The sequence below is a fragment of the Phyllostomus discolor genome, chromosome 3 (genome assembly GCF_004126475.2).
Source record: "Phyllostomus discolor isolate MPI-MPIP mPhyDis1 chromosome 3, mPhyDis1.pri.v3, whole genome shotgun sequence".
In the NCBI taxonomy this organism is placed as follows: Eukaryota; Metazoa; Chordata; class Mammalia; order Chiroptera; family Phyllostomidae; genus Phyllostomus; species Phyllostomus discolor.
Genome location: NC_040905.2, coordinates 185,394,394 through 185,408,369, shown reverse-complemented (window position 1 = coordinate 185,408,369; position 13,976 = coordinate 185,394,394). Strand labels below are relative to the sequence as shown.

General features: G+C 59.5%; 1 protein-coding gene across 1 annotated transcript in view; it reads left to right on the top strand.

Moving 5' to 3' along the window:
• The window catches only part of SHB (SH2 domain containing adaptor protein B), a 125,756-nt gene that overhangs the window by 96,412 nt on the left and 15,368 nt on the right, over positions 1-13,976 (top strand). The window contains exon 5 of the mRNA XM_028525222.2: positions 4,702-4,821. Coding sequence (XP_028381023.1) covers positions 4,702-4,821 — 120 coding nt within the window. The remainder of the gene's footprint in view (positions 1-4,701; positions 4,822-13,976) is intronic.

Genomic DNA, 13,976 nt, shown 5'->3' with positions numbered 1-13,976 from the left:
GGATGCAGGGCTTCCCGATGATGTCACGTGCTCCTGTGCCCGTTCTCAGCATGCGCTGTCATCTCGGGGGGCTGCAGCCTCCCCTGGGCCTGCCTCTCGCCGGCAGCGGCACTGAGCACACGGCGGGGGGCAGCACTCCCAGCGGGCATTGTAGCCGTCATTTCTCGCAGCCACGCAGACTGGGTGGCAGGTTTTGCTTATGTCGGATCCAACTGTGCACTTCTCACCAACACACACAGTGTGATCCGGAGATGCCAGGAGCCGCTCGGCGTGCATCCCAACCCAGGTCAGCCTGGCGTCGGCGGCCCAGCCTGTGTTCTTCCCACCCCCGGGCAGAGCTTTCGTGAGGCTGGGGCCCTCAGAGGCAGTTCCGCTCGCTTTCCTTTCCCATTCCCACTCAACAAGGCTCTCGGCCAAGTCCAGAGTCATGGCCCGCTTTCCCTTCCCCACCATCTCTTCTTCCCAGGATTATTCTGGCCCATGAAAGGCCCTGACTCCTCACCCAGAGGTGTGCTCCGGTAAAAGCCCACTTCCAGCACATCCTGGTGACCTGGACAGAGAGGATCGCCTCATCCCTCCCCTCCCCTCCCCTGCCCCCGCTGACGGCACCTCCTCCACCCTAGCACAGGGGAGAGGGGAGGTGGGGCCGACGCACTGAGGGCTCTGTCCTACAGGGTTGTTAAGGGTGGGCAGTCACACTTCTGCCTGCTTTCCCTCCTGGGACAGCGGGAAAGCTGCCTGGGTGCTCAGGGGACACCCCTCCCACACCCCGCCTCCTGGAGGCGACTCATAACCCCCTCCGGCCTGCATCACGAGCTTTTTTGTTTTAACAAACTTCTTGAAAGTAAATAAGTAAATAAAATCTAGATCTTTCTGTAAATCCTGCCCCTGTTGGGAACCTAAGTTCCGTGAGGACGGGAACTTGTTTGGTCCCCACGGTGTCCTCAGTACCTAGAACAGTGCCTGGCACATAATAGCTGCTCGACAAATAGCTGTCTGACGAGTGGGCGGAGTCCCCGCTGAGCTGCCAGCACCGTCTCTCTCCCCCCCTCGTTTCCCGCCTTCTCTCTCGCCCGCCACCGCCTGCTTCCCTTTCCTGCCCGGGTCACCAGGTGACTTCCTCTCTCCTCCATGGGGGTCAGTGCCACAGACGGCTCCCTCATTCAACAGAAGGTCTGCTTGGGGCTCTTTCCTGCCTCCCTGGCTGCTGGCTCCTCCCCTCAGCCTGATCCGAAAGGTGGGCTGTCCGGGCTCGGTTTCCAGCCACACACTCCCCCTGGGTAGTCTCCTCGGGGCCCCAGTGGTGAGTCACAAGCGCGTGTCCCGGCCCACTCTTCTCCCAGAATGCCCGACCCCCAACCCCCACATCCAGCTGCCTTCTCGGCATCTCCACTTGGCTGACGAGCGGGCATCTCAAATTTAACGTGTTCAGATCTGGGCTCTTAATCTCCCAGACACTCACTCACTCTTCCCCCAGCTTCCCCACCGCACAGACAGCACCACGTCCACCTAGTTGCTCAAGCCCCAAACCTGGACTCATCCTCGGTCCCTTTTTTTACCTTAGAACAGCATGTAACCATTAGTAAGTTCTGCCAAGTGTCCACCCAAAACACAACCCAGGTCCGTCCATTCCTCTCATCTCTGCGGCCGCCTCCCATCCGGGCCACTGCGGACGCCTTGTAACCTCTGTCCTTCTCCACCTCCCCTCCGGCCCCTCTTTGGGTCAGCCTGGCTGAGCCTCTGTAAGGTCCTCCAGAGCAGGTGATATCTCACTTTAAAACTCCCGTTGCCCTCCACTGTGCTTAGGATGCACTCACACTTCCCTTGGCCCACAAGGCCTCATGGAACGCCCCCCCCCCCCCACTTTGTCTGCATCCTGCCCCGCTCCCCAGGCCCACGGTGCCAGACAGACAGCCTTGCTGCCTTTCTGCTCCGCCAACACCCCGGGCTCATTCCCACTGCAGGGCCTTTGTGTGTGCTGGTCCTCTGCAGAGAACTCGTTTTCTCTGGTTCTTTCTCACGAAGCAGAGTCTCAGGTCGAATGTCATCTCCTTAGAAGCCTCCTTCAGTCTAACGTGGGCTCCCCCCTGGGCCCCTCCCAGTCACTACCTTATCAGAGACCCCGTACTCCTACCTAGCACTTGTCACTATCTGAGATCATTTCCTGAACCTATTTATCGATTCTCCATCTACCTGTATCGGCCCTGTGAGATCAAGGATGGAGCGAGTGGTGAGTAAATATTGGATAAGCTAATGGGTATTGGATAGGCCGGGTGGTGATGGTTGAATCTGAATTCCATCGTTCCGACCTGACGGGCCAGCTCTGCAAAGTCCAGCACATTCCCAGGCTGTCCTCCTGCCCAAATTCTCTTTGTGGTCCAGGCGGAGCTTGCTCCGGGCCAGCAGTCGGCCCCCAGCCCCACAGGACCCCCCACCATCCTGTCTCCTGGCCAGCCTCCTGCTGACAGGCTGGCCGAGGCTTCCCCTCGGTGTCCTTTGGCCCTTGTCTCCCAGACTCTGCCTGGGTCTTCTTTCATCCTCTGCTGAGCTCCCTGCCTTTCTCTCCATGCCGAGCAGCTGAGCAGCCCGGGAGTTAACCAGCAGCTCCTCCTGTTTGCCCACCAGGGACTGCCCTTCACGAGGGCCCGGAGCCCCTGCCTCTGAGAGCACACGCGCTCCTGTGCTCAGGGAGGGGTGGCGGCAGCCAGCACTTCCCCGGAGACCACTTTCCGGGCCTGTCCCTGAGGGCACCTCTGTTTCAGCTGGCTGGAGCTTGTTTTTCTAAGAAAATAAGGTTTTTGTTCAGCTCCCCAGGGGCGTGTTACACAGGTGAAATTTCCCAGAAAACAACCTTGCCCACACTGTTCGTTCGTGTTCCTGAGGTCGGCTCCATCCTGGTCCGTCTCTCCCGGTTGCAGCCCACTGTCCTCTCTGCAGCATAACCCTGAGCCTTCACGACTCTGGGAGTGTGTTTGCCGTGGCAGCCCACGCAGCCTCCACCTCCACGTTTCTCTGCATTGCTGTGCAGGTCTAGGAAGGAAGGCGGGTCAGCGGTCTGCATGCTTCCCTGCTCTTTCCCTTGGCCAGTCCCCCCTCCGGGCATCCAGCCCCAGGGCCGCGCCGTCAGTGGTCACAGCTGGGCTGTCAGCGACTCAGTCATGTGCTCACTGGACAGGAGCACTCACGTCCACTCTCCAGTCCTTGCTTCCCTAAATCTGGTTGCGTTCTCTCGTTCATTCATTTGTTTGTAACTACATCTGCCCCACTGCCGCCTCCCTCGAGGAGCACCGCCCTGTGGGTGGCGCAGGCAGCTGCTGTGAATGCCCTGTGTTTCTCCAAGAGTCTGTCTCTGGCTGAACTGCCCCCACTGCTCGCAGGGCACTCGTGGCCAGGACCGGGCGGCCTGTGGACCAGGCAGCGGCCTGAAACACGATAGCTAGGGAAGTGCCCGTGGCTGTAAGTTCAGCCTCTTTCTGTTGATGCTTGTAGCTGCCATTCATTGAAACTCACCCCACCCAGGCTCTGCCTAAGCCCTTTTATGTATCACCCCATTTACTCTTCAACCCCAAAACAGGGGTGGAGTGACCCTAACTTGATAGCGAACCAAGGCTCAGCTAGGTTTAGCTGCTCGTCCCAGACCCCCTGGCTGGACAGTGGCTGACCCGTGTGTGCCTCTGTGGCCAAGTCGTGATCCAGCTTTGCAGCCCAGCACCTCTGTTCCCAGACCCGGCTCCCACCTCCTCCCCACAGCCCCGCCCCTCAGGGACTGTGACGGAAACTGAAAAGTGACCCAAGTGCACCCTCTAAGCGGTGTTTTCACTCTCCTGCTGAATTTATACCTTCGACTTTTCCAGTCTCAACAGCCACTCTTCCCCTCTTGTCCTGCCGCCTGGGGGCCGGGGGCCGTCAGCCACTGCACCTGCCTTCTGCTTCCGCCGCTCACCACGTGGCGTCCAGAAGCAGAGAGGCTGGGATTCCCACATGTCCAGGCAATGCAGCCACAATGGCGTGGCCACCCTCCTGAGTGATGAGCACAGCTGTCTGCAGATGTCCAAGTCGCACATGTCCCTCCTGTCAGCACCCTTGATGGCTTCGGGGTCGACTTGGATGGAGAAAGCCAGAATCCTCACAGCGCACACAGGCCCCTAGCCACAGCCCGTTGGGCCTCCCCACCGACGCCCCGCCCCCTGCCGCACTCCACGCTGACCACCTTGCTGTTCCCCAAACACGGCAGGCCCTCCCACTCGGGCCTCTGCCTGTGCTGCCCTTTCCTCTGCCAGAATGCTCTTCTCCAGCTGCTGGCCTTTATGGCTTCCTCCATCTCCTCCCTCGGGTCCACGCTGAAATCTCACCCTCTCCAGAAGGCTTCTCTGGCCACTGTTTCAAACAGCCGTCCCTACTGGGAGCCACAGCCCACGCGGCCACGCTTGGTCTCCTCCATAGCACCCGCACTAGAACGTGGGCCTCGCACGGGAGGCGGCTGTGGGCCGGTCGGTTTGTTCGCCGTTCTCTCCCCAGGACTGGCAGGCAGCGGGCGCTCGGTAAACGTCTGCGGATGACTGGACCCACGCGCGCACACGCCTGCCTTGGAATGAGGGGGCCTGAGAAGCGACAGCTGCCCGCTGAGGGGCCGAGCCTCCCCGGGGAGGAGCAGATTTCAGGGTCCCGTGCCAGGGTCCTGACCCTCTCTCTTCTCCCCAGATGGTATCACGGAGCCATCAGCAGAGGCGACGCCGAGAACCTGCTGCGGCTCTGCAAGGAGTGCAGCTACCTTGTCCGGAACAGCCAGACCAGCAAGCACGACTACTCCCTGTCCCTGAAGTGAGTACGCCCGTCACCCCCGGCCCTCCTCGGCAGCCGCCGGCGAAGCGCCGCCAGCTCTCGGGTCTGAGGCCAACAGACCTGCCGGCGTCCCCCTGGGAAATCCGCCAGCACGAGTTATTTCAAGCCTGGGTTTTTCAATTTGATCGGACTCCCCCGGGATGCAGAGGGGTCTTCATGTCCTGTTTCTGCCTCCCTAGAAGAGGAGGGGCCGCCTCCTCCTGGGGCTTATATTAAATAACCAAGAATAGCTTTCACATCTGCCGAGAGCCAGGGACTGTATGAAGCTCTTAGCATACCTAAGCCCTCTCAAGCCCCCCAACACCCTTTGACGAAAAACACATTGTCCCTGTTTCGCAGGTAAGGAAACTGAGGCACAGAGAAGGGACTGTGGCTGGCCCAGGGTCAGGGTGGGGTCAGGACTCGAGACCAGCTGTTTGACTGACTCTTCAGCACTCTCCGCTGCCACTGTGGGAGCGACCTTTTCCTGGGTTCTAGGTTGCTATTCGGACAGGTCTGATTCCTAGGCATCTCAACAAAGGTTCTTGTGAGAGGCGCTGGGAAGAGACCCAGTGGTGGCAGCGCCTGGGGCTGCTTTGTGAGCTCTCAGGTCTTTGACCCCTGAGGCACTGCTGTCCGGTTAGGTAACCCCAAAAATAAGAAAAGAGGGATTGAGTGCTTCATTAGTCGGTGCTGTTATTAGAGGGGACCCAACAGACTGTCTAAAACCCATTTTATAGATAGGAAAAGTGAGGCCCAGAGATAGCAGGGATTGCCCAAGGACACACAGAGAGTTCGTGATGGAATTAGGATATAAAAACCCAGGCCTCCAGCCAGCACAGGCCACCAGGAACAGTGAAGCCCTTTCTGCTTCCTCTGTTCCTCTGCTCTGTTCACCGGTGCTAGGGGCCACGCAGTGGAGAGAGGGCCTGCTGGACGCGACTGTCGGGAGAGCCTATGTGCTGGCCGGCCGTGAGGACGTGAGATCGGTGCACCCCGGAAGGGGCACCGCTGGGCAGGCAGCAGAAGCGCTCCCTGGAAGTCCACCTGGAGAAGGGTGGGAACCACACCCCTCCCGAGGACTGCCGGGGCAGCTGGAGTGCACGTGGTGGGGGGCCCGAAGAGGGACTTGTGGGCAGCCAGGTTCAGCTCAGCGAGGGGAAGAGTTTGCTAACAGTCAGAACGGGTCAGGAACTAGAGTGATCTCAGGCCGATTCAATGGGTAGTGAGCACCTCGTCACTGGGGGTTGCCCCAGGGGCTGGATGACCACCTGGCCAGAGAGGATGGACGTGGAGGGGATTTGTAAGCTACTGGGAAGGCCCTCAGGACCAAAGGCATCTACACACATCGCTGTCCACCCTCAGAGCCAGCCGCTTAAAGAATCAGGTCAGCGGTCGCAGCTGGGGAAAATTCAGTAAGTTAAATAGCTCCTGGGCCAAGGAGGTTGGGCTGGAGGCGGCCAAAGCTGGAGAGAGGGTGGTCGTTGGAGCGGTGGGGGCGGGTACACACCACTGGCCACGCCGACAAAGGCCTCACAGCCTCTCACTGCTCCATGCAGCCCTCATGCTCCTTCCCTCGCTGCCGTGCTCACCCAGCAACTGGGTGCCCACGAGTGATGCTCCCAGGAGTGATGCCACGTTCCTGTCTCAAGGTGCGTTGTGCTCTCCTGGGACGCGAGAGCTACCGAAAGCCAGTAACATCAGAGGTGGGACTTCCTTGTCACCCCTCTTTCCTGCCGACCCAGGCAGCGTGCCCGCCCCCTGGGCTTCCTCAGTGCAATGGTCACCACACAGGCAGCCTCTGAGCTGCTCAGGGGATCTCATTTCTCCTCATGTCCCAGCGTCTGGGGCTGGCCAGGGGGTCCTCCCAAGAGGACAGACGGAATGCATCAGAGAGGAGGGGGTGACACGCCCCCTGGCAGACCTCACTGTTCCTGCATGAGGGCCGGACAGCAGGACCAGGCTCAAGGGATGGGTGGCCCCTGGAGCCCGTCCTCGCAGTGACAAGCTGGCAGTGCAGGGAGAAAGCAGGGCCCAGGCTGCTCCCCTCCCCGGCCTTGTGGGCATGGCAATCACGTCCCCTCTCTGGGCCTCAGGGTCCTCATCTGTGCGTGGGGTACAGGCGGATGGCGATGTTCCTACAGACAGAAGGCAGCTGTAGCCCAACCGGGGCCGTGTAAACATTATTTATGTTACTCCCCCCACCCCACCCCTGCTTTCCCGGGTCAGCCCTGCAGTTCCTGTGACGGCCATTTTTAAGAGCCAGAGAACAGACCCAGTGTCCACCATTCTGGACAGGAGGCCTGTCCTGCCACTTACTGCTCAGCCTGTGCCCTTGGGCAAGTTCCCTCGCTCTGGGGCTCCGCACCCCCGTCTGCCCGGCGTGAGACAGACTCGCATGGTTGCCAAGGACGCCTTCACTTCTGACGCTAAGGTGTCCCTGACTCCCCAGATTTCCGCCACCTGTGGGCTCAGCCACCCTTCGTCCTTGGGGTGCTCTGGCTGGACCCCCACACCTCCCAGCCAGGGGAAGAGGTGGTGGACGTTGAGGGCACAGCCCAGCGGTCCGTGCCAGGGCCTGGGAGTGGAACACCCTGCCGTCAGGCCCAGTTGGGACAACTGGTCTCTGCCCATGGACGCGTGTTTGTCTCGGGCTATTAGATCCCAATGGGGCAGTCTCGCCTGGTCAGCTTTCCCTTGAGGAAGCTCAAAACTGGGGAGGTGGGCAAGGCCATTCCATGGCGGGCAGGGCAGCTGGCTAAGGGAGTGTGGGCTTGCTCCCCAAAGTAGCCCCGATTCTCGATGACCAGTCTGGCTGTCAGCCAGCGAGCGGCAACTGGCATTAACCACCTGGACCGCCAGTGGGACCGGGACTGGGACTGAACATGCTGTCTGCTCGGAGCACGTGCAGCCTCACCAGGCCCCTTGCAGGGCGTGAGGGCTCTCCTGTTCCCAAGGTCTGCCGGGCCAACGCAGGGTGGGGAGTGGCCTTCCCCCTGCACGGTGTTGTCAGGAACTCGGTGTGAACTGACACTGGAACCCCAGCTGTGTTTTCTCGTAAACCTTGGGTCCCCCCATGAGAGTGCTCTAGGGTGGAGAAAGGACTTGGGGGAACCTGGCCTCAGAGGACAGAGCCCTCCGCTCTCTCCGTCCTTCCCTCGGCAGATAGTTACGAGACCCTCCCGGACCAGGTGCCGGGCAGGGCAGCAGAGCAAGGGCCGAGGTGAGGACAGCCCGGCGCAGGCCACAGAGCTCCCAGTCTGGCCCGCTGTCCCAGGCTGTGCCGTACACAGGTCTGCACGGAGGGCCTTGAACGGGGTGGCAGTCCCTGCTGCAGAGGGTCAGGAAACAGGGAGGGGTTGCACCTGAACCTTAAAGAGATGGTAGGTGTTCCCCCAGGGAGGGACAGCCCAGGCAAAGCCCATCATAGGGACCTTGCCAAGGCTGGAATTGGTGCAGCGGACTCCCGCCCAGTGTCTTCCCACCCCCTTCTAAGCATTCCTTGTATGAGGTCATCAGGTCGTCAGATGTCAAACCCGGGAGTGACCTGAGAGGCCCACCTAGTCCATCCCTTTGCCTCCTTCCTGGGCAGGGAGGCTGAGACCCATCGGGGATTCACAGTTGGCCTAAGTCTCCCCACCTGGCTGTTGACCACACTCAGAATTAAAGACAGCGACTGCTGCCCACTGCAGGGACTGGACAGGTCCCTGCACCAGCCCAAGCTGCCCCCTTCCGCCCCCCACCTAAAGCTCCTGCACCCACGATGATCCGAGATGGCGGCTGCACTCCCCACCCATCACCTCTTAGTCCCTGCGCCCTGTGGCTCACACACAGGCCCCCCCCCCCCCCCCCCCCGCCCACCTGTGAAGCAGCCTTACCAGGGGCCTGCCTACCTGTGCCGGAACACTGCATTCCCCTCCGCTGAGCTCTCCCTCTCTCCCATGTGCGGCCTGGCTCGACAGAGCAGCAGGCCCTTAGGCTCCCTCTCAGCCTCCAGCGGACACGGTGGCCCTGGCGTTGACCACTGACCCCCTGCGTACACTCACTCCAGCCTCTGGAAGCAAAGGATCGAGACTTTAAAAACTGGCATGAAAACATCGTACTCTATTAATACAGTTTCCTGTCTGGAAAGGCAGGCAGTGGGGGAAAGAGATGAAAAGTCTTGAGAAATCTCATTAAAAGAGTTCTTCGGGCATTTTGGACTATGAATGACTCTTTGCAAGTTCTAGTTCCATGAGGTTTTGCAAAGGAATCTGGACGAGATGAGGGAAACGGGACTTCAAAGCTGGAGAGCTTGCAGCCGAGGCGCCGGGAGCAGGATAAGCGCCAGGGCCTCCCTCCCTCCGTGCCGGGTGGCCCCGGCCGGCCTTGGGTCTGTGCCTGGGAGACACAGCCCCGCTTCTTAGGCCTCTGCGCGATGCCACTTCTTTGACAAGGGCCTGGCCTCAGCTCTCTTCAGGCAGTGAGAGTCCCAGCCCCGGTGGGGGAGATGGCCCCAAGGAGTCCTCAGCACAAGGGCCATCATAGCTCTCCAGTCCCCAGAGACACAGTGCGCAGCATCCTCGCCGACGTGGCTTCAGAGACGCTGCTGGGGTCTGGCCTGTTCCCACCGGGGTGCGTCCCGGGCCTGGCCGCCCAGGAACCTTCCTCAGCCCCTGTAGGCTCTGCCCCATTCTGTGTCAGTCATTTACGGGGCTCCAGCCCTCCAGGAGTCCACGGCCGGCGGTGGGGGAGATGTTCACACCTGCAACTCATGCACAGACAGTCCCTGACTTGGGAAGTTTGACTTGATGGTTTTCTTGACTTTACGACCATATGAAAGCAATACACGTTCCGTCGAAACCGTACTGCAGGTTTTGAGTTCTGACCTTTTCCCAGGCTCCCAATGCACCGTAGGGTCCTCTCCCCTGGTGCTGGACAGTGGCAGAGAGCAGAGCTCCTTGTCAGGCCCTTGGTCACTGCAGCCAGCCCCGGTGCTCTGCAGTGTAGTATGAGATGCGTTCTCCACTTGACACAACTTTCAACACACGATGGGTTTATCAGGATGTAGCTTCGCCGCAGGTCAAGGAGCAACGTGTTCAGGGCTGTCCGAGGATGTGAGTGTGCAGCACAGTGGCGGGGAAGGCCTGGAAGAGGGTGTCCGTGGTGGGTGGGCAGGGCTCAGGCCTGGGGGTGCGCCTGGGAGGACAGCCCAGGCAGGGGGAGGGCTCGGAGGCAGGGAAGTACAGGGCTGGTCCCGGCACCAACGACATCGTGGGGAGAGCCAAGAAACGGTGCAGCCTGGCCTGCAGGCTGAGGAGTTGGGGCCATGGCCCGTAGGACAGGGCATCCTGAAGGTTTTGAGCAGGGTGCAGCCATGTCCTCAGAGCTGTATTCTACAATCTTCAGTGACACAGGGTGCACTGTGAGTACTGTCGAGGGAGGGGCACCGCTTCTGCCCCCCGAGTACCCCCAGGTAGGCCACAGGGCTGGGAAGCAGGCGGCATGTGGGCAGGAATTGCGGGGGGAGGTCCGAGGCCACCCTTTTCAAGATGCGGAGGGGAGACCTGGGCCCTGCAGTCAGACACCTGAGTTCGAACCCTGGCTCCATCTTTTTTACCTGCTGTGGGATGTCGTGTATGTTATTCCTCCCTGATCGTCACCCAGAGAGCTGTAGTTCAGCCTCATAAAGCTACTGTAAGAAGTCTAGTTGGCCCTCCGAATCTGCGGGTTTCATGTCCAGTGTTTCAACCAACCACAGATGGAAAATGTTTGGGAAAAGCGTTATTTTATTGCCAGCCGTATAGTCAGGCCCAGGATGGTGTCTATCCTGAACACGTAGACTTTCTTTTCTTGCCATTAGTTCCTAAACACTAGGGTATAGCCGCGTTCGCACTGTGCTAGGTAGTGTGAGTAACCTCGGGATGATTTAGAGTGCATGGGAGGATGGGGGTAGGTTATGTGCAAACACTACGCCATTGTACACAAGGGACTGGGGCATCTTCGGGTTTTGGTATCCAAGGGGAGCCCCAGGGGCAGTCCCCCGCAGATTCCCGGGGATGGACCACCGTAATGCAGCTCGGCAGGTATGCCCCGCCTGCGGCCCACAGCAGGTGCTCGGTATGTGCTGGTCTCTGCTTCTCCCAACTTTCCCAGATTCCTTAGGAAGTGCCATGAAGGCATCAGAGTGGACAGTACTGGGCAAGGTCCAGAGCCCTAGGGGACACTGCTGCTGTTTCTGCCCCCAGATGACATGGCACGTGTCCCCTCCCTGCGTCCACAGAATGGCTGTCTGGGGCTTGGTCAGTACATTTGCTTCCAGGTTAAGGACTCCACCGTTAGGGCAAGGTGCCTTTCCCTTGGTCCCAAGGGTGGTGAGAAGGCCCCATCTCCTTCTCCAAGTAGCAGGGGAGGGGCGGGACAGTTGATGTCACTTGATTGGTGACACCCAGCACGTTCTTGCTTGGAGCTTCGGGTTTGTGCTGACTGCCAGGCAGTGCCCGGGCTGCACAGGCCTGCCTTCCTGGAAGCCTCGTCTTGGGCTGAGGGGGGGGGGGGGGGGGTTGGCGCTGGGGGCAGGGGAAAAGGGTGGCCCATCAGTGGTGCTTCCTGGGGCTCCGTGGAGGGTGGTGGGTGGAGCTGAGAGGGACAGCGTGCTGGGGGCACATTTCTCTTAGAGCTGTTTTTCTTTCTCTCCCCTCGTTGATTTATATAGCAAAGGAGCGAGTTTTCAAACAGTAGGCATGTCTGGGTCCAGACAGGCAGGCAAGTGATTAATCTTAGTTTGTCGCTGCTGACAGCCAGGAGCAAAAAATAATAAAGGTTTACAGAGTAGGGAGGGGGCGGGGTGAGGAAAGGCTGCTCGCCCTTCGTCCGTCAGCAGGGAGCAGAGACTTCGCTTCCCTCCACCAGCTAAGCACCCCTTGCTGGGTCAACATCTGACCCTCCACCAAATGCTTTGCTTCATGGTGGCCGCCCGTTCCTGTAGCTGAGCCCCCGGGAAGCCACTCAGACGAAGCAGGGCCTCCCAGCGGTTGTGGGGTTGCCTACACGGGACAACCTCCAGCCCCACCCCTGAGACCAAGGCTTCAAAGAAGACAGGTGTGTGCAGCCAGGGCACAGCCCGGCTCTGGGGAGGGGAGCCCAGGGTTCCTGACCAGCTGTACCTCTCTGAGCTGCCAGGTGGGTGTGAGGGCTGGAGGGGGGAATGCCAAAAAAATACAGAGAGGACTGCTCAGGCAGACTGGAATGGGAGTCCTCAGCTTCGACTTCCGGCAGACAGTCATAGCAGGAGGTGGCGGGAGGCTTGAGGGTGGGAGTGGTCAGCCCTGCATAGTGCGGGGAAGAGGAGCTTCAATGTGGTACTTAGAGACTGAGGGGGATTCTGAGGCGGTGGGGGGCTGAGTGGGGTTTGGAGCTGCCCACACTGAGAAAGCGGCAGCCCAGGAGGAGAGAGAGCACCCCACTTTCCAACCTACAATTTCCAGTACATCCTACCACCAGCCACCTCCTCTTCCCCCACCCCCCAGAGAAAGGCAGCTCTGGGCTGCAGAAGACAGGCCCTGAATCAGCCTGGCTTGGGCTCCTGAACCCTGGCTTGACCACTTACTAGCAGGGTGGTCTTGGGCAAAGGGACTTAACATCCCCGAGCCTCAGTTTCTCATCTATAACATGGGTTTTACAGATGTACCGATGAAAAAACAGTATGTACGAAGTGCTTAGCCTGCACCTAGCATGCAGTAAGTGCTCAGTCGGTGAGTGAGTGGTAGCTCATTGTCTTTGTTAGAGACTTTGGAGAGCCACGTGTTGAGGAAAGAGCTCTGTGTAGTCCAGTTGCGGATTATCTAGGTCTGACCTAGGAGTCTTTCTACGCCCACAGCCACTCCCCTTTGTGGTGGTGGGAGCTGAGAGTTGATGCAGGCCACGACTGCATAAACCCCTGCACCGCCGTAATTGAGACTTTGAGTCACTCAGAGCTAGAGTCACATCCAGGCTGCCCTCTTCCTGGCTGTGTGACCCTGGACAAGTCACTTAACCTCTCTGATCTCCCAGTTCCTCGTGAGTAGCTGGAGAGGATGACCACCTCAACAGGCATTACATTTTGTCCTTCTCACTGTCCTGCCACCCTTCTAGCTCCCCGCCTGTGTCTTTAGGCGGAAGTTAAGTGCTCCTTCTCACCAGAACTTGATCTGGTCTCCTTCGTTCATGGGGAAGTGTGTATGTGTGGGGGTGGGTTTTGGTTTTGGTCGGGGGGTTTTGGTTGGTTTGTGCGTGTGTGTGTTTGGAAAGCCAGAGGAGAAGCCCTGGCACACTAAATACACTGAGTGGGAACATTGGGATTTAGGGAACAGAAAGAGGCCGTTTAGATGGCCCGGCGCAGTGCCCTGTGCAGGTGGGCAGACTGAGGCCCCGAAAGGGAAGGAGCTCGCCCACCGCTGGCTTCCCAGCCAGGCCCCGTTTCCTGGCAGCATCCGAGTCAGACGGAGCAAGCAGGCCGGGGCGGGGCCTTCATCTCCGTAGTCATTACGTGGAGGATTTCCCATCCTTTCAGGGCCGACGGAGGGAGGAAAAATGAACTTTCCATTCAATCAGTGTGCGGCGTGTTTTCTCCCCCTGAGTGGTTTAAAGGAAATGCTGAAGTTCGGAGCTGCTGCTGTAGGCAAACCAGGGGCCCCTCAGGCGCTCTTTGCAGCGGGGACTCAACAGAAACAGGCAACTTGAGGCTGCGCGAGGTCCTGCCTTGCAGGATGAAAGGGTGCGCTATCCAGAGACACCATGAGGAATTGTAGGTGGTGTTTCCCTACTCAGAATTACGGAGAAAATTTCCCCCGCCGGTGGGGAAACATTTTCAAGGACACTGCCCTCGCCATTAACTCGGTTCCTCTCCCGGACTCTGCGCCAGGGCTTTGGGGGTTCTGGGGTGGTGGGGTCAGGGAGGGTGGGAAGAGACTGTGGTTCGAATCCAGGCTCCGCCGCTGACTGGCTGGCTGTGGGGCCCCAGACCAGTCGGTCACAGGCTCCTTCCATTCTCGGGGGCAGCCACGGTGTCGGGGGGGATGCCACATTGCAGTTGCATTCCCCAGAGCCGTGGGGGCCTGGGCTCCGCTGCTGAAATGCTTCAGTGAGGTGACTCATTGTCAGGGCCCTGGCATGGCTGCCGGTGTTAATAAATAGCA